This window comes from Pogoniulus pusillus, chromosome Z (genome assembly GCF_015220805.1).
Source record: "Pogoniulus pusillus isolate bPogPus1 chromosome Z, bPogPus1.pri, whole genome shotgun sequence".
NCBI lineage: Eukaryota > Metazoa > Chordata > Aves > Piciformes > Lybiidae > Pogoniulus > Pogoniulus pusillus.
In genome coordinates, this window is record NC_087309.1 from 87944669 (window position 1) to 87969836 (window position 25168).

The window sequence follows — 25168 nt, forward strand, 5'->3', positions numbered from 1 at the left end:
TCCTTGGGACAAAACAGAGAAGGTTTTCCCCATGGGTTTGCTAAAAGACAAAGTACATTACAAGCTTTGAGGTACATGAAACTGCAGGTACTCATGGCAAGGTTTCCAGAAGCAGCCCAGCAGACTGAGAGTGTGGATCATTGAGATATGAAGTACCTGTGTCCTTGCCATGATATTGCTGACCTTGCTCTGTTTTTGTCTGGAAGTTGCAGCCATTCTCCAAACAGTTGTAGATGGTTTTGATTTTGATGAAACCCAGGATATAGGGTGTGGGGAACAAGTGAATTTAGAATATTCTTGAACAGATTGTGTGCTAAGTGCTGGGCAGGACAAAACTGACATACCCTGCCACTGGGAGCTAAATGTCTGTAGGTCTGGTCAATAATGGGGTAAGTGAAGAAAACAATTTAAGATATTTCAGACTCTGACTAGTTGTTTCAGTGTGTTATGGGAAACTAGCTTTACAGATGTTAAAGTCTGCCTGTGTTTCAACAGTGAGTGTGGAGGGGTAGCTGCTGCTGTTAGAAGGTATTAAATTTACAGTACCAGCTGCTTAACAAATTGCTGCAATTTCTGCTGGATGTGGCGGTCACAGCTTCTGTGCATTGGCTGTGAACCTAAGGATGCTTTGGCAGATGTATCAAGAGTGCACTGCTGGGGACAGAAATAAGAAGGTGTAAAGACTTGGATTCTGGGCATAGCTTTGTAGGACCGAAGAGTCTGACCTGATGTTTTTTGTATCTTCTGTTTTCTCTGGTTTCTGGTAGCAAAGATTAACATAAGAGTCTCTAGATGAAAGTCATCAGATGTTGCTGTACAGGCTGCTAGCAGTAGTATTGTTAGGGCTGCTTCTGACTTTGAATCCAGGGTGGGGGAGAATGTGATCTATTACATTTTCAGCCTACTTTTTTTTTTTGTGGAAATTTCTCATTTTCACATGATAAGGAATATAGCTTTGTGAAAAAAATCTATGTCTAGTCTTTTTCTGCACCACAAGGCCCTTTCTTGGCTCTTTTTTTGCTGGTAATGCTGCTGTATAGAAACTGTAGACTGCTGAAGACAGGCCTATTTTTAGCCTTGGTCATTCATATATATCAATTAGGGTCTATTATAAGCACTTTACAGAAGGAGACAAATCTTCCAAATGTGTTCAGCAGCAGGGGAAACTGAGGTATGGAAGGCAAAGAGAGACTAAAGGTAAGAAAAGGTGTCAGTCTTTTCCCTGAACAGCGCTCCCCAGACCCTGATAAAATGACCTGTGTAGAGGGCAGTTTGCAGTAGTTATGTGCAGTACAATGCATTTCCTAAGCCTCCTCACTAAGAAACTTGAGAATTGAACTCTTACTTTTATGTTAAAAATCTGACTTTTTCCCTGAACAAGAGACTTACGTTACAGACAACCTATATTATTGATTTGATTGCCACCCTGTGCTTGTTAAGTAGTAACATAATTAACTGTCAGAACAGCTGAAGGAAGCATCTCTTATTTTTTTTGAGCTGATATGTCACCAGAATCCCCATCAGGATAGTTTTAAATCAGGGAGGTTAAAAGATGAAGTTCCTCATATAGTCCTGTTGACTGTTTTGACAAGCAAGGGAAAGAGCACAGTCTTCTCTTTGCTGGGTGTTCCTCATTCACATGCTAGCCACTGCTCCCAAGAGGCAAAATAGAAACTAGGAGTTACCATAATGTTATATTTCTTTAACTGGTGAATGCTGGCACTTCCCTTCTTTCTAAACTTGTGGTGGTTTGTGTTAACATTGACTTTTGTAGTGCACGGGTTCCTAGCAGGTTGCAGATGTTTCTTGTCATCTTTGGCCATCTTTCAGGGCTATAAATACTTCCTTTAATAAAGAGCAGTGGTGAAACAACACTGAGATTTATGAGTGAGGCTCTGCAAGTTGGCATGGCTTTTGACGCAGCGTTTGTAAGACACAGGCTCCGTACAGGGGTGTTGGCTCCCCTGATTATACTTTGCTCTTGTTGATTGTTCGAGAGTTGGAAGTGTGAAAGCAGTTGTGCTTGATTGGAATGGACAAGGCATTGTCAGAGAACAGTAGGTCACAGGCATATGCCAGAGGACTTGGGAATTTGCTTTCTTCACGAGTCCGGAGCAGATCAAATTCAGAGAATTGCAGACATTGGCTAGTGCTTTTAGAAAGGGCTGAGTAGGCATTTCTCATAGTATCAGTATCAGGAAGAGCCTTTTGTGTTTTCTAGGGTAGCTAGTGGTCAGCGACGTTAATGCTGTTGAAATTGCATTTACAGCACTAACACCTTAACAGAGCACTGAGACTAAAGCCCTGAAATAAATGCAAAGTCGAATCCCTAGTACTTTCCTGAACAAGTTAGGTTTCTGTTTTCCCCTAATACTTGATAAAAAATGTTGTACCCAGAGTGTGGATCTGTGATACCTTTGATGCTGCAGCAGCACTAGGAAGGTGAAAACAGACATGAAATGGGCCAGTCTCCTTCCTGTAGGAGTACCATATATCTCCTTCTCTTCAGCCATGCATAAGAAGAGAGGTAAGGCACAGGCAATGATTTGTGTGCAAGGAGGCATGCAGAATAGTAAAGATTTGTATTTTCAGCTCATGTTACATGAAAATCTCATCCTTATAGGGTTAAAAAGTGACTAGCAGACATGTCAGTAATTGGCTAGAACTATAACAGGAGTGGAGTTTTCAGTTGTCTAACCATGGCTTGTCAACCTCGAAGATTACAGTGGTGTGTGAAACCATGGCATGTTGGAGAGCTGTGTTTAAAGTCATCTTTAACTCATTCCGCTCATATCTGCCCTGTGCATGACCCCTGCTGATTGTTCATTAGATCTATGTGAAGGAGGATTCAGAGGAAAGAATTTCTATATTGTATTTGTTAAAAATAGAAATGCTGCCATGCACATACACACATGGGGCAAATAAGTTGCAAGAATTTTCGTGGCAGTGTCAGAGGAAAAGCTTTTCCAAAGTTAAAAGTTTGCCTCTTGTGCAGGGGTGTGTGTATGTGTGTGTGGGTGTGCTTTCTGGTATGGAGAGCTCTTACCTCTTTGATGGGAGAAGCAAAACAGGCACACAGCTCAACCAAAGCTTTCCTGCTGTAGTTAAGGTGGGAGGAATCTATAAATGCATGATTTGTGTGAAGTGCCCTGGGATTGCCATGTTGAGCAGACCTTGCTGAACAGAACTCTGAGCAGCTTGTGAAGGAAGTTATTCTCAACACGAGGGAACAGGAGGAAAGCAATCAGTTCCTCTAGGCTAGCCTAGGTGACTTATGTCTCTCACATTCACTAAACTGAGTGCCTTGCTTTGAGTCCTGCTGTTTCTAATGGTACCCATCCATGGGATGCCCATGACTCATGGTGGCATGGAAGCCATGGAGAGACTTCTGGGGATGTTATTTTAAATTCAGGGAGTTGTTTTGTTTCCTAGAGAACTGGGGCACAGTGAGTAAGAGGACTTGTGCTGGGTCAGCTCAAAGCTACTGAACACCGCTGCTTGCTTGCTGCATTTTCTCCTGAAAATTGGCTAACAACCTACTTTTATAGGGACACTTTCAAGGTAAGCAAGTGATTTGGTCAAAAAAATACTAGTGCAAGAAGAAAATGAGGAGCCAGTGTTGTCAGGTGTATGTTGATAATACGAAGCAGCTGTGTGTGAAGTAAGCACAAGTTGTGGACACTCAGCACACTCAGAAGGTATTTCTGGGCTGAAAAACCTATATTTGCATCTCCATGTTTAACTTTTTTAACTTCTGGTGACTGCTAAATAAATGTCCCTGTTCCACACAGCTCCTTCAATTAAGTGGAATTTGCTGTACCATGTAATCTTGCTTCTGCACCATTAGTTGCCTTCTGTTTCAGTGGAATTAAATCCTTCTTGAAACTGTAATGTCATCTCATTTTTCTCCTTTTTTGTATTATTTCCATCTCATAGCAATGCTGAACTGCAGAATATGGTGTTAGACTCCAGTGCTGCCATGGGGAGCAATGAACTTCAGGAGAAAGATGTCATGGGAGTCCTTAGCCATGATCTCAGCAATGGCAGCAGCAGCAATTTGGAAGCAGCCAGGCGCCTGGCTAAGCGCCTCTACCATCTGGACAGATTCAAACGCTCTGATGTGGCAAAGCATTTGGGTAAAAAGTATGTGCCCATTTATGAGGCCTTTAGCCATCTTGTTCTTCTTGCTGGTTCTGGAGGGATTCACTCTTGAATTATAACCTTTGCATATTTGTTTGTTTAAAGCAATGACTTCAGCAAGCTTGTAGCTGAAGAATACCTGAAGTTTTTTGACTTCACGGGCATGACGCTGGACTGCTCACTCAGGTACGTGGCCACTTATATTGTTTTAGTGACAGTGATGTTTGCTGTGTTGTCCTTATTGAAGTGGCTGCCCTGTGGGGGCAGGAAAGAAGGGAGGGATGTGACACATTTTTGGTATGGAGCTTTTCTTTTCTGTTTGGCTTGGCATGTTGACATTCTCTAAAGTGCTCATGGAGTGGTGGCATTTCCTGGAGAGGGAGATCTGTGGGTAGATCTGCTTAGAGATGGTCCTTGATGCAGAAGAGATGAAAAAAAATCATCAGTCATGCAGAAAACAGGGGACATGTAGTATGCCAGGTGCTGCAGGGGAATGAAGGTGTTGCTCACAGCTGAGCCACACAGAAATTATGGCTGATGCCTCTTGGAGCTTGCTCTGTCCAGATGCATGCACAAAGCCAGGACAAGGGTTTGATGTGGTTCAACAGCTCCCCTCACCACATCCCTCTAAGGCACCCAAAAATGTGTGGAACAGCAAAAGCTTCCACACGGAAAATGCTGTTGAGAGTTTGGTAGCTGCCAATGTGGGTGTTTGGAAGCCCAGCCCTTCAATTTTCCTTCCTTTTTGCACTGGAATTAGGCCTCAACGATGTTTGTTTACAGTATTTCTTTTCTTAGGAGGCAAAACACTACTCTGGTGTTCTGGCATTTGAAGGGATTAAAAGTTTAAAATCTGAAGCTACTAGTGTCTTTTTTTTCCTGGTGATACAAAACTAGGGTGTCCACAGACGCTTGCTAATTCCATTGCAAATGCATTTCCAAGGGGCAGGCTGCGGGAGACCTTGGCAGACCCCAAAGCAGGAGTCCTGGCTGCCCAAGGAGGCAGAAAGGAAATGTCACTGTGGAAGAGGGAATCACCTGCTCCTGCAGCAGGATAACGGATCTGAGATGGAACACCCACTAAGCACAGGCTGGGAGCAACTGGGGCAGTGGGAAATCTGCTCTTCATTCTGGGTTTTAGCAGCCCTGAAGCATGCTGCTAAATATATCCATCTTTTAAATTGTGAAATCCAACACCTAATTGCTTTGAGGCACATATTTAGGAGGTCTCTACTCCCAGTAGACCTCCTGTTAATATTAATAGTCATGACCTCTAAAATATGTCCTGGCTCATCTGAGACTTAGGTGTGCCAGGGCTTTGCTGAGATTTTGGAAGTAGCCACAGTAGCTGCTGACTATGTGCCCTGGGCACACAGAAAAGGCTGGAAACACAATGTCATACTGGAGTCTGGGGCAGCTGAAGTGTGTTGCCTTGTGCTTGCAAAGAGTGAGAAATATGTACTTTGCTGCTGCTGGCTCCCTGGCAAGCTGTGGTTTGTTAAGTATTTTTGAGCCCATCACAGCAGTCCAGGTCCAGCATGCTGCCAGAATATGGGATGTTGTTGTCCCCTGTCTACCACTGTCAATGGCAAGTCTGCAACAAGAGGTGGGTTCTTTCATCATCCTGCTCTGCTTCTACACCCTGGACCCACATTGCCCTTACATCTAGTGAATGCATCTCTTGCATGTTCCACGGGACCACAGGAGGGAAGGAGGTGGAACCATTGCTCCAGTCCTTCTCAGTGTCCATCCTTGTCTTCCCAGTGGGCAGAATCTCTCCTCTGTGGTCCTCAGCCACAGCCTTGTCCTCTGGCAGTGAGGAATCTGCCTTGTTTATTTACCAAATGCTGTTTGATTGCTTGCCTCTCTGAGGCAGCTTTCGAGGGGGCATAGATGTGCTGAAGAGGAAGAGAGGGTGTAGGTTGGTAGTGCCTGTCATGGGCAGGAGAATGTCAGGCACAGAGCCTAAGCTGGAGGAGGAAGAAACATGGCTGGTTGTCAGAATGTATCAAGAGGGCATGAAGTAGGAAGGAAATAGAAACGCTGCAAGGATTTAGTTGTATCTACTTGCGAATTGAGTTATTTGCAATACATTAGATGTGAAATTAAGTTATTACCAGGCAGATCACACTGTGTATGGGTGCGAGATTGTTACAAGAGCAGCCTCTCTCTGACCTTGCATCAAAGAGGAGAGATCAATGTTTATTCGTCCAGACTAGACAGATGTGAATGTTCCAGCAACAAAGTGCACGTCTGGTGTTAGCTTCAGTCTCCTGGGGTATTTAACATTTGGGTATTAGGCATTCATTTTGTACGCCAGCTTGTATCCGACCCAGAAGGTTTGTGGTTCAGGCTTTTCTCAGCAGCATCCTGACAAATAAGCATAGGCTTGATAAATTCTGAGGTTGTCTCTTGGCTTCAGCATGGAGAGATTTTGTGAGGCGCAGAGGTTCTTGGGCTGTGAGGTGAGCTTTTCTAGGAGGAAGACCAGTGTCATGGTTAAGAAGTGAGGTGGTTAAGTGTTGGATGAAGAGTGGAAGATGTTTGTGTGTCCCACTTCTTTGCACAGGCTTGCTGGCTGAGTCTAACCGGTGTGCCCATATATGCACCAACCCTGTGCTCTGAGGAGCAGGAACTGAGGTGGGACAGGTTGCTCCTCCTGCTGTTGAACCTCTCTGAGAGATGCTGTGATTCTTCTGCCCTCTTCCTCAGATGTTTTCTGCAGGTTATGTAGTCACACATCCCTCTGCAAAGTGACCCTTCAGAAGGGGGACCTCACTGAGTGTGCTTGACTTCACTGTCTGGAGTAGCTCCTCTGATTTGAATGGGAATACTATGAGTGTAAAGTTAAAAGGTAAAGGGATAACAGACAACTAGAAAGGGAAGGGGCAGAGAGCACCCTATATGAATGTCATGCATAAACAACACCTGCTGCACTCCATTTCCAAAGCAAATAAAAATGTTAAAAATAAGATCAGCTCTTTCAAATATTTTAGTTGCTTATTAGTTTATGTTTCTGTGGCTGAAACTAGTGGTAATTTAACTCTTCTTTCATTTGCTATAATGTTGGGATTAACTGCACATGGTATAATAGTCTGTTTTCCTAGAAGGGCTTCTCAGAACTGAATATCTGGTGTGCTCTTACATACTTCTTCCCACAAAGTGTGCTTTGCTCTGTGTGCTGTGTGAGGTAAAAAAGGATTTATGACTTTAATTTTGCCTTTTTGCCTTTTTCCACTCTTCTTTTAGGAGTTTCTTTAAAGCCTTTTCACTTATTGGAGAAACTCAGGAAAGAGAGAGAGTTTTAATCCACTTCTCTAGCAGATACTACCAGTGCAACCCAAACACCATTTCTTCTCAAGGTAACTTTATTTTTTATATAAGGCTTTTTATTATCTTCCTTTTCCTTCATTCTCGCTTTCAATAGCATCTGTGATGCATGCCCAGGAACTGAAGGTGTTTAATTGCCATGCCTGTGGTGAGCATTGAAGCCTTTCATTTTCTCCACACATCATCATGGTAAGGCAGTGAAAAATAAGTATTTAACCACAGTGAGGAAAGGTGTTTAGGCCTTCTCAGTTTTATCATCTCAGAGAGAGTGATTTGCCATTGGAATGGGCTGCCCAGGGAGGTGGTGGAGTCACTGTCCCTGGAGGTGTTCAAGAAAAGGCTGAATGAGGCACTTAGTGCCATGGTCTAGTTGATTGGATAGGACTGGGTGATAGGTTGGACTGGATGGTCTTGGCGGTCTCTTCCAACCTGGTTGATTCTATGATTCTATGATTTGAGTGTCCTCAGATGTGGTTCCTGGTCTCTCTGACCATAGCTACATGCACATGGATGAGAACAGATCCCATCTAAGGAGGAAGAGAAGCTGTTTTCTTTCACTACTCTATTCAGTGCCTGGATCTCTACATGCACTGACAGCAGGAATGCCAGTTCTTGCTAGTTGTGGGGGTGAGTTTTGGGATCTGCATCCAGACTCTGGCTAGCCAACATCTGTTGGACTACTGCCTTCTTGCTAGTGTTTTCAGTCATTTTGGCAATGGATGGGTGTGCTGGTTTGAAGCTAGCTAGAATGTTTTGGTAAAAATGATTAGATCACAGTTTGCGAAAGAGAAACAATGGTGATGTCTACTTCACTCATAGGCTTGCTGAGATGTATAAGAACAAGAGTATAAACATAGGTAAGGCATTTGGCATTCAGGCACTGCCTGGGCTTTGAGCTGCATTTCTCTGTAACCTCACCTACCATCTCTCTGATTAATCCACTTGCTTCCTAACTCCCCTGACTGATCCTTCATTTCTTCCTTGGGGCACAAGGCAACGTCTAGGGTAAGGTAGAGGGGTGGGAGAAGGTGGAAGGGCAGTTGGGAGCCCCTCCTGGGGACTCAGGTTTCTGTGAGGGCTGTTGTCTTTCTGTATTACCTTTTACCTTGTATATGTCTGTATATAACTGTATATATTCTAAATATCTGCTTGTGTATTGCACTAAGCTGTAAATAATGAGATTCATTCAATTTCCAGAGCTGTCTGAGTCTAGTCTGGGTGATTTCCAAAGTGTGGGGGGGCAGCAGGTAACACCCAAACCAGCACAACAGGGGAAACGAGGAAACACACAGATCGAACCCGAGGATATTGGTACTGGAGAAGAAAATAAGCTGTCCACTGGCATAGCTGCTGCATTGAGCCAGCAGCATCAGCAGAAGCAGGCAGCCCTGTGATTGCAGCATAGGCTGATCATACACTGAGAAAGAGAGGAGAGAGTGAAAGAAAATAAGAAGGCTAAGCTATGCCTTTAATCTCAGCAGTGAGAAGGAGGTACTACATTTGGAGGTACTTCCACACCTCCTTACTCCTTGCTTTTTGACCTGCTCTCATTGCAGTACAGTCATGTTTGTCCACTTTGTGCCAGTTCAGCTGTATTGGCTGGCATGCTGGGGAGGGTAAGAGGTGGCAGTAAGACAGGGTCTGCTCTCATGCTATCTTTGTCCACTTCCTAATGTCCTTCTCATTTCAAGACATCACAGGTAGTCAAGTAGGTCCAGACTGAAATAATGGCTTGTATGTTGATGAGCCTTACTCTAGTCCAGTGTGCAGAAGGAACAGTACAACTTCTGAGCCTGAGTAAGTGTTTAGATTATACTGAGTTCTGGAAACTCTTCCCAGAATTCAGCATCATCTACTGCCAATGGTGGAGTGCTACACCACAGAAATATGGTGGTTGTTCCTTTCAATGGAAACCAAGAACTGTCTTTGCCTCTCTTTTCCCCTTTCCTTTTTCAATCTTCTGGATGCATCTGTGGTTTGGAAATGAGAGTACTGACTACTCTAGAGAAATGCGTAGACCACAGCCCCAGATTAAAGCTGCTTCAGACTTACTGCTGTTAGTGATAATTCTCTCATTTTATGTTCTGTTATAGTTCAGCCACATTGCTTGGGGGCTAGGGCCTGTTCAAACATCATAAGGAAACATAGTCAAAGAACCATAGAATCAACCAAGTTGGAAGAGACCTTGAGCATCATCCAGTCCAATCTATCACCCAGTCCTCTCCAATCAACTAGACCATAGCACCAAGTGCCTCATCCAGTCTTTTCTTGAACACCTCCAGGGATGGTGACTCCACCACCTCCCTGGGCAGCCCATTCCAATGGCAAATCACTCTCTCTGTGAAGAACTTCCTCCTAACATTCTTACCTTGAGGAACATCTATTTGTAATGGCTTCATCTAGCACAGAGTTAAGCCTCTGATAGTCACACTGAGTATGAGATAAATCTGTCCTCATTTTTATTCCTTCACAGCACAGAGAGATCTGTGCATAGTCATTACCTGACTTGGCTACAAAGGTTTTTCTGTACATCTGCCTGCTGTGTGTGCTTGTCATAAATGGCTGTGAGAGAAGGAAAGGTAGCACCATGTGTTAATGAGCAAGAGACTAGAGAAAATATTTTCCTAATGTGTTCCTAACGTTTGGAAACTGGCTAGAGGCAGATGTGATAAATAGTACCATAGGTACTGTCACCCTCATCTGGATTTATGCACAGCCAGTATATTTTAGATTTTAAAAGAGGAGAAGTGTGGAAATGAGGACTATGAAATTGGTGTCCACTGTTGCAAATGACAGTATACACTGACTTTCCTAAGTCATAGAATCATAGAATCAATCAGGGTTGGAAGAGACCACAAGGATCATCTAGTTCCAAACCCCCTGCCATGGGCAGGAACACCCTACCTTAGATCAGGCTGGCCTTCATCCAGCCTGGCCTTAAACACCTCCAGGGATGGGGCCTCAACCACCTCCCTGGGCAACCCATTCCAGGCTCTCACCACTCTCATGGTGAACATCTTCTTCCTCACATCCAGTCTAAACCTACCCATCTCCAGCTTTGCTCCATTCCCCCTAGTCCTGTCACTACCTGATAGCCCAAAAAGTCCCTCCTCAGCTTTTTTGTAGGCCCCCTTCAGATACTGAAAGGCCACAATAAGTTCACCTCAGAGCCCCAACTCTTTCAGTCTGTCCTCATAGCAGAGCTGCTCCAGCCCTCTGATCATCCTCGTGGCCCTTCTCTGGACATGCTCCAGCATCTCCACATCCCTCTTGTCATAGGGGCTGCAGAACTGGATGCAGTACTCCAGGTGGGGTCTCAGCAGAGCACAGCAGAGGGGGAGAATCACCTCCTTCGACCTGCTGGCCACACTTCTCCTGATGCAGCCCAGGATCTGGTTGGCTTTCTGAGATGCAAGTGCACTCTGCTGGCTCATGTTGAGCTTCTCATCCACCAGCACCCCCAAGTCCCTCTCCTCAGAGCTGCCCTCCAGCCAGTCACTGCCCAGCCTGGATTTGTGCTTGGAATTGCCCCAACCCAGATGCAGGACACTACATTTGGTCTTGTTGAACCTCATGAGGTTGGCTTGTGCCCACCTCTCCTGCCTGTCCAGGTCCCTCTGAATGGATCCCTTCCCTCCAGCATGTCTGCTGCACCACACAGCTTGGTGTTGTCAGCAAACTTGCTGAGGGCACTCAGTGCCTCTGCCCATGTCACCAACAAAGACATTGAACAGGACTGATCCCTGAGGACTCCACTTGTCACTGTCCTCCCCTTGGCCATGGACCCATTGACAGCCACTCTTTGTGTGTGGCCATCAAGACAGTTCTTTATCCATCTAGTTGTCCACCCATCAAACCCATGTGTCACCAGCTTGGAGACCAGGATGAGCTGTGGGACAGTGTCAGAGGCCTTGCTCAGGTCCAGTGAAATGACATCCATTGCTTGCCCCTCATCTATTAATGTTGTGACCTGTTTATACAAGGCCACCAGATTTGTCAGGCAGGATTTGCCCTTGGTGAAGCCATGCTGATTGCACCCAAAGTCTGCCACAGTGACTCCAGGACTGTAATCTGTCTCTTCCTGCCCTTGCTATAGGACCACCTAATGTGGAACTAATGTACCTTAAATAGCTTACTGAATTCTCCAAAATTCTCAGTCTAATTGAGCTGTGAATGGGGAGGGCACCAGAGGAGGAAAGTGGGATACCATGTTGTATCCACTCTGCACATGAGAATGTATATATTTTACTCTTCCTCTTCTGTCCTGAAATAAATGGAGTTGTTCCAGGCTGTGGTACTGACATTATCAAGCAAAGAGTGACAGCATGGTTTCCTGCCTAGTTTACTTCATCCATGGGTGCTGCAAGATAGTTTTGACAGTCATTAAAAGATGAAAGAAAGGCTGTTCTGGCTTGGGAGCCGTGGAATGACCTCACTGGTCATCTATTTAATTATGTGTATTTCTTGATAAAACAGATTCTCATTTAAGGAACAGACTCAATTAGACTATGAGGCACAGTTTCAGCTGTTCTTAAAGGTCCAGTTGTGGGTTTATGTATGACTCTGGTTATGTCTCTTTCTGCAGATGGAGTTCACTGTCTCACGTGTGCCATGATGCTGCTGAACACAGACCTGCATGGCCATGTAAGTATGCACAGCTTTGTGTAGGCTGCTCCTATCAACACTGTGCTTGGACAGGGTGCCCTTCTGCCTGAAGAGTCCCTTTACTAGAGGCCTGTTCCTAAAACACCACTGCAAACAGAGAGCAGTGGCTGTTGTCCAGAGCAGAGCTTTCTGTCATGCTGGAATCAGTCTTGTGTAAGCTGGCATTGTACTTGACTTTGCAGTAATATGTGAGGATGCCTCTTGTCTTCAGGTGCTTGTCTTTCTGGTAGGCTTCTTATCTTTCCACAGTTACAGCAGCTGTCTCTGGTCAGGAAGCTGTAGTTGGGACTGCATTCCCCTTTGCAGTGTGTGGAAACATTTGGGAAGGCAAAAGGGAGGTGAAGAGTTGCTTGGAATGCCACAAGGGGAGGGTGATATTTGCAGGCTTCCAGTTGCAGGAAGGGAGATCTGATGAAACCAGAGTTTCAGAGTTCTGCTCAGAGTGATGACAGGCGTCCCCAAAACAGAGAAGGAGGGATTTGGCATCCTGAGTGGGAGCCCTGTGTTTCCCAGCTGCACACCTCTTCCCACTGCCTGATCCAAAGAAATAATATTCCATTTTGGTCCTCTTAGTTGTACTGGTAGCAGGTGCCAGGAACCTCAGGATGTGTATTTAGGCACCCGTGGTGTAATACGCCTGCTATGCATGGTATTCCCATGTTGATAGGAGACTTCCTCTGTCCTGGAGTCCAGATGGATATTGGAAAGCAGAAGATGACTGGCATGATAGAGTGCAGTGCTCCTTCGCTGCGCTACAAGAGCTCTTCCAGGATGACTGCACTTGGAAGCTCTTGCACAGTAAGGGTGATAGGTAGGGCAGCAGGAGATGAAGGCATCCTGGATTTGTCTCCAGGTATTCCTTGATCACAGCTCTACAATGGATAACTGCTGTGCTTCACCAGAGGTTTTGATGTCCACCTCCTATTAACTGAATGCCTTTGTCTGAAACTTGTAGGAGTGGGAGGGGGGTGTTGCAAGAAAATTTCTTCTCTGGAGAGTAGCTTTTCCTGACGGAGGAGCATGTCAGTTGCCTGAGAGGGTGAGTGGAGGTACAAGAACGTGCCCTGGTGTGCCTCTCAGCAGACATTGATTCTCTTGAGCATACCTGAGACTGCTTGTACAGATATCCTGATCTCCAGAGTGATGAGCAGCCTGGCACCTGCTCTCCAGCCTGCCTGGCCTTGTAGTCCAGGGAGAGAGGCCAAATGGTTGTGCACTGGTCTGACAGCATTTCCTGTCACTCCCTGCCATGCCTTGGTGGGCCCTATTGCCTTCATTAGGTAAACGCTCTGGCTCTTACCCATCATTGCTGGTGGTGATTTGCAGATGAAGCTGACTGGCTGTTGCAGCATGTAACTTTGGAGGTTTATCATAGCAGTTGTGAGCGTGTTGTTGCATGTGTGCAGCTGTAACATTTGCCAGAGTTCTGCATCTGTCTCCTTTCTCTCTTTCTTCCTCTCTTCCTCTCTTCCTCTCTTCCTCTCTTCCTCTCTTCCTCTCTTCCTCTCTCTTTCTCTCTTCCTCTCTCTTTCTCTCTTCCTCTCTCTTTCTCTCTTCCTCTCTCTTTCTCTCTTCCTCTCTCTTTCTCTCTTTCTCTCTTTCTCTCTTTCTCTCTTTCTCTCTTTCTCTCTTTCTCTCTTTCTCTCTTTCTCTCTTTCTCTCTTTCTCTCTTTCTCTCTTTCTCTCTTTCTCTCTCTCTTTCTCTCTTTCTCTCTTTCTCTCTTTCTCTCTTTCTCTCTTTCTCTCTCTCTTTCTCTCTTTCTCTCTTTCTCTCTCTCTCTTTCTCTCTTTCTCTCTTTCTCTCTTTCTCTCTCTCTTTCTCTCCTTCTCTCTCTCTTTCTCTCCTTCTCTCTCTCTTTCTCTCTTTCTCTCTTTCTCTCTTTCTCTCTTTCTCTCTTTCTCTCTTTCTCTCTTTCTCTCTTTCTCTCTCTGTCTCTTGCTCTTACTGCTTTGCATTTTTTCCATGTAGGTGGTAAGTTGGGCATTTTTGGCTTGAAATGGAGCTCCTTGCAGATAAACACTAATTGCCTGTTTCCTAACAAAGATAATCCTCTAAGCCATCCTTACCATGATTCTGTTAGAGACAGGAAGCAGATGAGTCACAGGACTTGTCTACAGTGAGCTCCATTTGCTGCTGACATACTGCTCATAAATGTGGACACTTCATTTCACAATAAGCTCAGCTGCTTGTAGGGCTGCAGTGCAGCTGCTCTGCCTTCAGTTCTCACTTCCCCTTAACTCTTGTAGACTTACCCCTTATCCCTGTCTTGCCACATTCCGTTGTTTTTGTAACTATGTAATTTTTGCTAACTATGTCTTGAAGATGCTTGCTCACTTCTGTGCAGAGAGGTCATCATGGAGGCTGATGCTTGAGACTTTTAAGGTATCTCCAGACTGCCTGGCACATCTTCTGGAACACGTGTGATATTGTGTGGAGATGTTAGCTTTTAGTCCTGGTACAAAACAGCCATTCCTCTGCCGTGCCAGTTATCTCAATGGGTGAAATGAGCTGCACCGCTGTTACTTTTGGTCAGCATGGGAAAGTTGCAAGCTGCAGGAGGGAAAATGTTTACATGTCATAGGGTCATAGAATCATAGAATGGTTTGGGTTGGAAGGAATCTTAAAGAGCATATCTCTGGTGTGGTCAGCAGGAGCAGGGAGGTCATTCTGCCCCTGTACTCTGCACTGGTTAGACCACACCTTGAGTACTGTGTTCAGTTCTGGGCCCCCCAGTTTAGGAGGGACATTGAGATGCTTGAGCGTGTCCAGAGAAGGGCGACGAGGCTGGTGAGAGACCTCGAGCACAGCCCTACGAGGAGAGGCTGAGGGAGCTGGGATTGTTTAGCCTGGAGAAGAGGAGACTCAGGGGTGACCTTATTGCTGTCTACAACTACCTGAGGGGAGGTTGTAGCCAGGAGGAGGTTGCTCTCTTCTCTCAGAAGAAGAGGACACAGCCTCAGGCTGCGCCAGGGGAAATTTAGGCTGGAGGTGAGGAGAAAGTTCTTCACTGAGAGAGTCATTGGACACTGGAATGGGCTGCCCGGGGAGGTGGTGGAGTCGCCGTCCCTGGAGCTGTTCAAGGCAGGATTGGACGTAGCACTTGGTGCCATGGTCTAGCCTTGAGCTCTGTGGTAAAGGGTTGGACTTGATGATCTGTGAGGTCTCTTCCAACCTTGGTGATACTGTGATACTGTGATCTAAACCAGCTGTCTCAAGGCCCTGTCCAGCCTGGCTTTGAACACTTCCACAACTTACCTGGGTAACCTATTCCAGTGCTTCACTAGCCACATGGTTCTCATAGTTTGAGGGGTCCCAGGCTCCCCTAAGAATACTACAGGAACCAGGACCCATCCCAGGGGATAGATGTGGGCATCTCAGGATGTTGTAATATTGTTATTCCATTCTGTTTTCTGGTATTACAGCTTAAAAGGCAGTGCCTGTCCGTTATCGATCTCCTTCCTTCCCTGCCTCTTCTCCCTTCACCTCTTTTTCTTTGGGAAGAGTGTGGGTTACTTCTCGTCTTATGGTTTGTGTCGAGGAGATGGCTACCACCTGGCAGGGAATTTTGAGCTGCATCATGTGGCCTAGGAATTTGTAGGCCTAAGATGGGGTGGAGGGGGAAGCAATTATGTCCTACTCTCACACCAGCTGAGTGTAGAACAGGTAGAGGATTTTAGATGGATTTAGTCGGTTAGACTTGTGGTTGTATCCATTCCACCTGATTGCCTTTTGCATATATATGCACTAGTAAATAGAATCTTAGCGCCCAGAGAGCCAGACTGTGTTGTCAGGAGCCTTCCTGATGTGGGAAGCAGTGCATGTTTCCAGTGTTCCTGCCTGTGTTCTTTCAGCTGGTCTCTGCTGCCCATAGGTGGTGGGATCTTCCACTGTGACTGCAAGAGGCTCACAGGCAACATTTGCCGATTTTCCATGTGTCCCTGGTCGTGCATTGTGGAAGGGAAGTAAGGAAATGCAGTTCAAGCTCTCCTATAACTGTAACATTGAATGGCTCGCATTACTGATTGGTGTCCTTCTTTAGGGTCCACTTCTGTGTTAATCTGGGTGCTTGGTTCTAACCTAGGTCACTGCCTGTGCCCAGAACTTTTGCACGGTGTTTCTCTGTCCATGGCATACCCTGACCATGAGGAAGTTGTCTTCACTGCTTTCCCCTGACTGGCAGCAGTGGCATCCTCACAGGGCTGCATTGTCCATCTGCCTTTACCCGAGTTTCATGGCTTATCCCAGGCTGCTTCACTTTCTTTAGACCTCTTTGGGTTCCTTTTTCACCAGCTTGGTGCTGTTGTTGCTGCCTGCTCACAAGGGTTCCCACACCTGTGTCTCAATTGGGCAACTTTCTGTCCAAGAATTAGCCAGGCAGAGAAAAAAGAGAGTAGTCTTATGGAAATGTCAAGGCAGCCTCAGTGTGTGAACAGAAAAGTCAGTGGCTGCTCCTGAACATCTTACTCCAACTCAGGGCAGTTGGTATTGGAAGGGAGCATTGGAAATTGTAAGGGAAGGATGTGGAAGTTGGCTGTTTCCTTATGCCCTGCAACAGGATCAATTAGAACTTTTCCATTATTGGCTGGTGAAGCCTCTAGAGACATGAGGGTGTACAGCACCATGCAGATATCAGGAAGCTTCATTATCACGCTCTCATTACCCTTCAGTATGTAGCTGGTTTTAGATGGGTGTGGTGGCACTTGGGGTCCAAATGCTTTTCCTAACTATATTCACACAAGGATGTTTGTATCTGAATAATCGTGGGAATGCCTTCTTTGTGCTGCCTGCCTTGGGCTTGAATGAGAGCAAGGAGATGCAGTTCATCTGGTGTTGCTTTTTCACATCATTTTGGAAAGCAGCACAAACATGACTCTGTTTCTTTACCATCCCTTCCAGAACATTGGGAAAAAGATGACCTGCCAGGAGTTCATTGCTAACCTCCAGGGGATGAATGATGGCAAAGACTTCCCAAAAGGGTTGTTGAAGGTAAGAAAGGATCTTCAGAATGTGGCTTTCTTTTTCAGTTGAGAGATGGTTCAAACCAGAACACCCTACTTGGCAGATTCTGAATTTTAATTGTCAGACATGACAAACAATGAGCATTTCTCCTCCCATAGCATATGTAATGTATGCAGTGTTCATGTAATGTATACAGTGTTCATTCTGTTGTTTTGCCTCTTGCCTTCATTTGATTGTGATCAAGAGTCTCTTCAGTGTGGAGCGGTGAAACCAAACTCCAGTAGGGCTAGCTCCAGAGTTGTGCCCTGTAATCTTATGCCATCCCAAAGTGCTGTCTCCTTATTACTGCAAAAAGAAGCAGGCAGTTGATATTACTGAATACATAGGGGCTAGTCCTGAATTCTGCATATCTGGAAGGTATGTATGTTTTTTCATCAAAGGTACTTTAAGGTTTTCACATTAGAGCAGGAGATGTAATTTCAGATTAGAATGTGTTGTCTGGCACAGGCTGCTTTGCTTCAGGTTTTGTTCATTAAGTTTGTGCCGGGAGTTAAATCTGGAAAACAGCTAAAGAGGCTGAGCAGGACAAATCTTGTTTCATTGTTAATAATAATGAGAATGTTTCATTTCTCTTTTGTCTGATTGCTGACAAGAAACAGCAATCAGTTTGAACAAAGAGAGGGGCACATACACTACAGTTCATAACTTTTTTTTTGTAATGGAAATAAAAATGAGTTGCTGCATCTAAGAGCTGACCCAAAGCTTACCAAAGTAAATTAGAAGAGCTGCTGTCTCTTCTATGGGTTTTATGTCAGTCCCATTCTGAGGTGCAGCTGTACCCGCATAGCTGCAAGAGGCAGACTTTGTTTCCTGGTATTGATAGTACCGTCATTTTCTCCAGCCTTTTCAGGAAGGTTGTCCTTTGGGCCTCAGGACTTACTAAGGAGTTAGGAATATAAACTCAACCACCTTGATTTTATAGTTAACATCTTTATTTTTTAAATCTGGGTACAGAGTATTCAGCTGTCAGCAGCAATACTTAAGTTTGTTTTGGTTTGTGGGTTTCTTTTCCCCAAGGAATCTCATTTCTCAAGTCTGCCATGGAGACATGTGTTGAGATTAATTTGCAGGCTAATTACAGTCCTTACTGAATAAATAGGTCTCCAGACTGTGTTTAAATAACCTTCTGAGTGTACTGACGAGAGACTTCACCTGGTGCTCACCTGCTGTTTATTTTCCTGCCGGCAGAATTACCCAGTGGGGGCTGTATCTGGTTGTTTAGTGCTGACCTGCTAATGCTAAAGACTGCCTGGCTCCTTCCTGGCCCACCAAAGCTGGAGCCTGTGCTCAGAATTTTTTGGATGTAGCAGAAAGGAGGAAACCCAGTGACAGTGTCCCACCTTGTTTGACACCTCCTGCTGTTTTCTGCATGCTGTCCTGATGTCTTGGGGACAGAAATGTCACCCAGCCTTGGTCTCTCATCTGGCACATCTGAAGATTAGCTAATGATCCTCCCCTTGTTGTTTTAATTTATCAAGTGGGGTAAGTGGCAGTAATTGTGCATTTCAGTAGCTACATCACTGTCTCTGCAGCAGCCACCCTGCCACTAGATACGTGATTACAAAGACTTAGGAGAAATTAAATTTACATTAGTCTCAATAAATTAAATTAACGGAGCCCTGCTTCAGCACAGTGCCAAAGTGCATGTGGCTTGCTGGTAGGTACATTAGCAGTGTAGCTAATAAGCATTGGTGAGGCTTGCAAGCTATCTTTGCGTTCTTTCCCAGCCGCCTGGGAGAGGAAGGATCATTTCCACAGGGTGGCAGTGTGCCCCTGTGGGAGTGAGACCCTGCGTACCTACTGGTTGAGTAGTGCTGGTGAGACCCATAGGGAAGCAAGTGGGCTTTTTGAACAACGACTTTTATTCTGGTTAGAGGTGGAAAAGAAAAATACTAATATGATCTTGCTCACCTTGTGTCCTTCTGTCCCTTCATTAACACAGGAAAGAGTTTTGCTTTTGTATACTCATCTGCACGAAGATTCACTGCTTTTTTCCTCCTCATTCCTTTTGTCAGATCTGGGTTTGCTTTTAAAAGATGGGACCCATAAAGAGAGATATGCCAAACTGTTATTAAAAATGTGGTTTTCCCCATGAGATCTGTTTGCAGTGTTCATATATTCAGTACTTCACCAGAGAGGCAGATATTTGTACCTTCTCTTCCATTTGTCCTGGTTCCATTTTGACTGTCTATCAAACAACCCATCAGCTGCTAGTAAAGAGTAGACATGAAGACAGAAGAATGATTTCTGGCTATGTACTGTAAGTGCATGCTGACCATGGAGTGGTAGTTTATACTTTCTGCAGGGCTCCTATATCCATTCCAGCTAGTCCATATTCCTTGTGAATGGGAATCAGCATCCCAAGCTGTGGTTGGATTTCAGAAATCTGAAACAGCTCTATGATTCTGTGATTCTCTGGTGCAAATCAGGAGTATCTTATCTCTGTGGGTCTGACTGATGCAGAAAGTGAGTCATGTCTGTTAAAGGCAGATGGAAGTCATTGAAGGGGAAATTTTCAAAAGCAGGAAAACTTTTCGAAACTGCCATCCTTTGAGCTTTCTCACTCCAAGCACACAAATAACTTTCTATTGTATCAAGCTGTGATCAGGCAAGGTGATCCTGAATTTCAGCCTTCATCTTAACTTTCCTGTAGCAACAGTCCCTTTGTTCTGGAGAGCTGAAGGCCTGGAAGGAGTCCTAGAGACCAAGTCTTGTGACTGCCTGTGCTCAAGTTAGTGCAGCGGTACTCTGCTGTGCCTGGGCTCAGTGCTCACTTCTAGGACTGGTGATGAATCATACAGTTAATAGCATTTACCGGTGGGGATGAGTGATAGGTTTACCAGGACTGAGAGAGAAAAAAGGACCCAGCTGCTTTGCTCATTTCCTCACAACAGATGCACCTGATGTCCCAGATTAGCTGCCACAGGCGCTGCTGTGGATGGTTGAGGAAAGGGGTGGAGAGATGAAGCACCACCATAAGTGAGAGAGATGAACACAGCTGAGATGAAACAACTTACTCCCACCTATGGGTTGCTTGCCTGAGAAAATCACAACCAGACTGCTGGTAGTTTATTTGTGTAGAAAGGGAGGCCCTGACAAGGGTCTTCCTACTTGGAAGAGGAATTAAATCACTCTGGGGCAATGTCAGAAACCTTGTGAGTAGAGCATAGGAGCAGTTTATCTCCTTCCTTCTGTGCTCACACCAGTTTTAAGCTGGTACAGTGATACCATCTTTACAGATGATGCTCTGGGTTTGCATTATGTGATCATAGCCTTCTTCAGAGATGGTCTTATGAGATTGTCTGGAAAGAGGAGAGATTGGCTTTGAAAGACCCTAATTTTGGCCATGCACACTTGTCTCCTTATTTCTCCCCCATAATAATTTTTTTCCTGTTAAAAAGATTCTGGGAGCAGCTGTTTCTTATCTGTTTGAAACAAAACATCCAAAGGCCCTTTTCAGCTGCTAGGAGACAGTGGTGTCTAATCTGGCAGTAAAAAAGTGAGAGAATGTAGGATAAAATCATTAATCCTTGTCTTAAGCAGTTGTTTGGAGAAGCTTATTTTCCTTTCACCCTCTGAAAAGCCGCACTGACTGAAGGGAACACCTGGATTGTCTTTGCTACCCTTCCCATCCTCACCCAGGACCTTCCTGGTCTGATAACCTTTATTTGCTTTAATTTGAGATTTTTTTTGGGGGTGGTGGTATTTGTCCTGTCTAGTTAAAGCAAACCTTTGCAGAGATATGAATTGGACTAGGTTGTGAGGGTGCACGCACTGCTCTGGGTCTCATGAATCATAGAATCAACCAGATTGGAAGAGACCTCCAAGATCATCCAGTCCAACCTATTCCCCAGCCCTAGCCAGTCAACTAGACCATGGCACTAAGTGCCTCATCCAGGCTTTTCTTCAACACCTCCAGGGACGGTGCCTCCACCACCTCCCTGGGCAGCCCATTCCAATGCCAATCACTCTCTCTGGGAAGAACTTCCTCCTAACATCCAGCCTATACCTACCCTGGCACAACTTGAGACTGTGTCCCCTTGTTCTATTGCTGGTTGCCTGGGAGAAGAGGCCAACTCCACCTGGCTACAATGTCCCTTCAGGTAGTTGTAGACAGCAGTGAGGTCCCCCCTGAGCCTCCTCTTCTGCAGGCTAAACAACCCCAGCTCCCTCAGCCTCTCCTCATAGGGTTTGTGTTCCAGGCCCTTCACCAGCTTTGCTGCTCTTCTCTGGACACCTTCCAGCACCTCAAAAATCTTAAATCTCTGCACTTTTCTCAAGTCAAATAAGCCCAGGTATTGCATTGAGGAAAGCAACATAAGCAAAACCAAAAGCCTGAGGCTCACTACCAGCTCTCTATGAGCAGGAAAATACAAATCTTAGAACTGAAAATCTGAACCTTTGTAATAGTGTTCCAGGAATAAGAATTCCACTGTGGTCTAGATGTGGTACTGGGGATTATTTATCTAACTAGAAGGCAAGTGTTCCACAGGGTAGGCCTGTGTCTGCTTTCACAATCTTCATTTCTGAATTACTTTTGCTCCTCCAACCTTTCATCCCTTTGCTCTCTGAGTATTGTTCCAAAGATCCCAGCCCACCAGGCTTTTGTGTCGTTAAGGCATAGAACCCAAGTAGAATCGGCTAAGAGTTTTCATTACTACTAAGGGCAGTTTTGTGGCTCAACACCAGGCTCCTAATGAATGTTTTGGGACGTTAATTTTCATCTGTGGAAGCAAGGTCTCTGCAGTGTCTTGTCCAGGTTGATTAGGCGAGTGAATCATTTGATGTGTAGTTTCTCCAGCCTGTCAAATAGCCAAGGATGTCAGTTATGCCCTGGTTTAACTGAAATGCTTAGCAGCTCCCGAGGACGAATGTCACGGTTCAGAGCTTCCCATTACTTATGCTGTCAGTGTGGAGGATACAGACTGGTAGTCTTCGGGAGTGATGTGCTCAGCCACTTTAAAGGAGGAATTTTGGGCTCTTTTTGAGCTGGGAAATCTCTAATACAATGTCACACATACATTTTGGTCCCTATGACATATTACTCCCACCTCCATGTAGGTAGAAAACAAATTCTGAAAAACATTCTTTGATCTTCCACCCACTGATCTGCTTGAAATTTAAGTTCTGTGCTGCAATTCGAGAGAAGGAGGAGTAGGAATATAATTTATACCATATTAAAAAAAAAAAAAAAAAAAGAGAGAGAGAGAGAGAACACAAAACATTGCTTCCACCAATTTTAGAATTATTGCTGTATAAACCATTAGCATTCCAACTGTTTATCACCACACTTTTCAAATAACATTGAACTGTTCTCTCTCTGACTCAGTTACGCTGTTTTCTTTCAAGCAAGAGCAGTGGGTTACTCCTTAAATTCTGCTTTTTTGTTTCTTTTCCTCCATTCCTGTGATATTAAGTGGAAGATTTAGTTTCCTTCCAAGCCCATGCATCCTTGAGTAATGAAGTATGCATAAGATTCTGGTAGAGCATGAGATAAATCCAAGTCACCTATTTTCTGGCCTGTTGACAGATGGGTTCTTGCAGGAGTTGTGAGCATTAGGAAGGATTTTTCCTGCTTTTAGAGCAAGACTGCCAGACATCAACATAATAGGTGTATGCATTTGTGGAGGAAAGGGATGTTAAAAGTTAGGACCATTTTCACCCCTGGAGCTGTGCCTTCCATGCTGCAGTGCTTCCAAGCACAGGCGCCACCCACGTGAAGCCTATGTGGTTCTCAAAGTGGTTTCAATTTCTCCCCCTCCCACTTTTCTCCCCTTCCCTTCTCTATCCTTTCCCTCCATTCCTCCCCTTTCCTCCCCTTTCCCCTCCCTCTTTTCCCACTTTCTCTCCTCCTTTCTCTGCCCTCTCTCTCCCCTCCCCCATTCCCCTCCCTTTCCCCTCTCCTTTGTCAGCTCTGTTGGCAGTAGAGGAGTTCCCAAAAGAAGGAATGCAAGATGAGAAACTTTTTCCCCTGGAGACTATAGTTCTTTGCCAGAAAGTGCAGCGGCTAGTCTGTGACAGAGCTGTTTTCAATTTTGCTGTGAGAAAAATGAAGATGGGTGATGACATCTCTTCACTTGCAATGCTAATGAGCATAAGAAGGACATGGTTTCTTTGCATCCCTGTTATTATCAAAGACCTTCTTTTTATTAAACCTGTGGTTTCCAAACATTCTCAGCAGGACACTTATCTTAGGAGTGGTTTCTTTTGGCTCAATATGGTACAGTGATACCAGCCAATATGACTTTGTCTCTCTGCTGTTGTATGGGGGGGCTTACTGGTCTAACAAGTCAGTAGTAAAGGCTTGTATCTGTGACCAAAATCCAGCTGGTTGTGGATGTCATTTTAGCCTGCTTGTCACATAGAGTAAAACATACAACTTCAGTTGCCCTCATGGGGTCATAGGACCAATGCTTGTGTTTTCCTGGTGCTATGACTTGATATACTTTGCTTTATGGTGGAGGGGTCTGAGAGCACATGCTTATAGATACAGTAACCTAGCTGACATGGGATAGTTTTCCTGGGCTGTAGTAATTTGACCACTTTCCATTGTATCCTAAGAGAAATCAGAGTCACCCTCAGGGCTTCTTTCAGAACACAGGCTTATGTACTACAGTATAAAGCATAAGAAAATGAAAGTTTTTTCTCAGGGGCATTAACTGGTGTTTTTTTGCTGGCAGATTCAGAGTGAGGTAACACCCAACATCTCCGTAGATGTCTGGTAATAGAGAATAGTCTGTACTGGGGGAAACTACATTTTGTATTTTGTTGGCTTTTTTTGGTATTTTTATCTCTTGGACCAGGCTTAAATGATGCTAATGGACTCTTGTGGCTCTCTGTGAGCATATGGGAGTTTTTCAGACACAATGATGTGGTCCTTGGGTTTCACTTCGGATTTCACAGCTTTCCCTCTTGTGTTCTTGATTACCTGAATGACACTAGGAGGATCAAGCAAGGACTGAGTATTTCTGGCCCCTCAAGGAAGCTTGACTGGTAGGAGAAAGAGGATGAGGGGAGCTGACTGCACAGTAAGGTTGGAATGGCTGCCTGTTTCCTCTGTGGTTGATACCTGCCTGTCACAGACGAAAACCTTTTGGAGGGCTTTAAAATGCTGCGAGGGAGAGAATAGTAGAGACTCTGTTTCTCTTCTTTTGCATCTGTGTTAGCCCAAAGTTTTAAATTCTGCTGGTTTGTGATTTGCTCCTTAGGGGTGCTTGTAGTGAATGTCCATAAATAGGCACACTGTCCTTTAGGTCACCCCAGCAGTGTCAGTAGGCTGTTCAGACTAAATACTGATTGATTATCTGTATTTTGTCCCTTTTCTACCACCTCTTTGCTGGTCTCTGATCAAGGGGAAGATCATGGCTTCTTGATGTATCTGGGGTGCAGGCAGCTTTGATTTTTCTGGTAATGTACATCCATTTCAGCCCCTCTTTAAAAGCATCCCTTCTGTCCCTCTATTTATGTTAGCAACCCACTTCTTCTTCAGACATCCCTGTTGCTCAGTTACAGACAGAAATGAAGTCTGTGTGCATGCACATTTCTAAAATGGTGGGACTTCTCTAGCCTTCAAGAGTTGTCTTTTCACAGAAGAAGACAGTCACTGTGTACACAGGGCTACTGGCTTGCTCAAGGATGCAAGACTGTATTGTCATGTGCAGATGAAAATCAGGAGCACTGGTGAAATCTGAGCTGAAGACATTTGTAGCTTCAAAACCATGATCTCCTGAGGCTCTCCTTTTTGGAGGTCATGAGCTGAGAAGTATTTTTCTATACTCCACTGGAAAATAAATAAAATAAAATTGAAGAAGATGCAGACTGTCACCCTGGGGGGGACTCTTGGATATGACTGAGCCAGACCTATTCCCTTGTGCATTAAGCTTCCTGTCCTGCATAAGAATCTGCTGACCTCAGCCTAGAGGATGCTAGGTGGGGAGGCTCTGCACTTAGTGGTGCTGGTGCTGTGGGCCACAAAAGAGGAATGTTGCTGTGGTTCAGTCTAGCTTTTGTTTA

General features: G+C 44.9%; 1 protein-coding gene across 4 annotated transcripts in view; it reads left to right on the plus strand.

Moving 5' to 3' along the window:
• LOC135173361 (PH and SEC7 domain-containing protein 3-like) overlaps positions 1-25168 on the plus strand; it is a 115328-nt gene that overhangs the window by 32356 nt on the left and 57804 nt on the right. For all 4 annotated transcript variants that reach the window (XM_064140206.1, XM_064140202.1, XM_064140203.1 and 1 more), the window contains 5 exons: positions 3937-4143; positions 4246-4326; positions 7390-7502; positions 12056-12114; positions 17033-17122. In XM_064140206.1, the coding sequence (XP_063996276.1) occupies positions 3937-4143; positions 4246-4326; positions 7390-7502; positions 12056-12114; positions 17033-17122 (550 nt within the window). The remainder of the gene's footprint in view (positions 1-3936; positions 4144-4245; positions 4327-7389; positions 7503-12055; positions 12115-17032; positions 17123-25168) is intronic.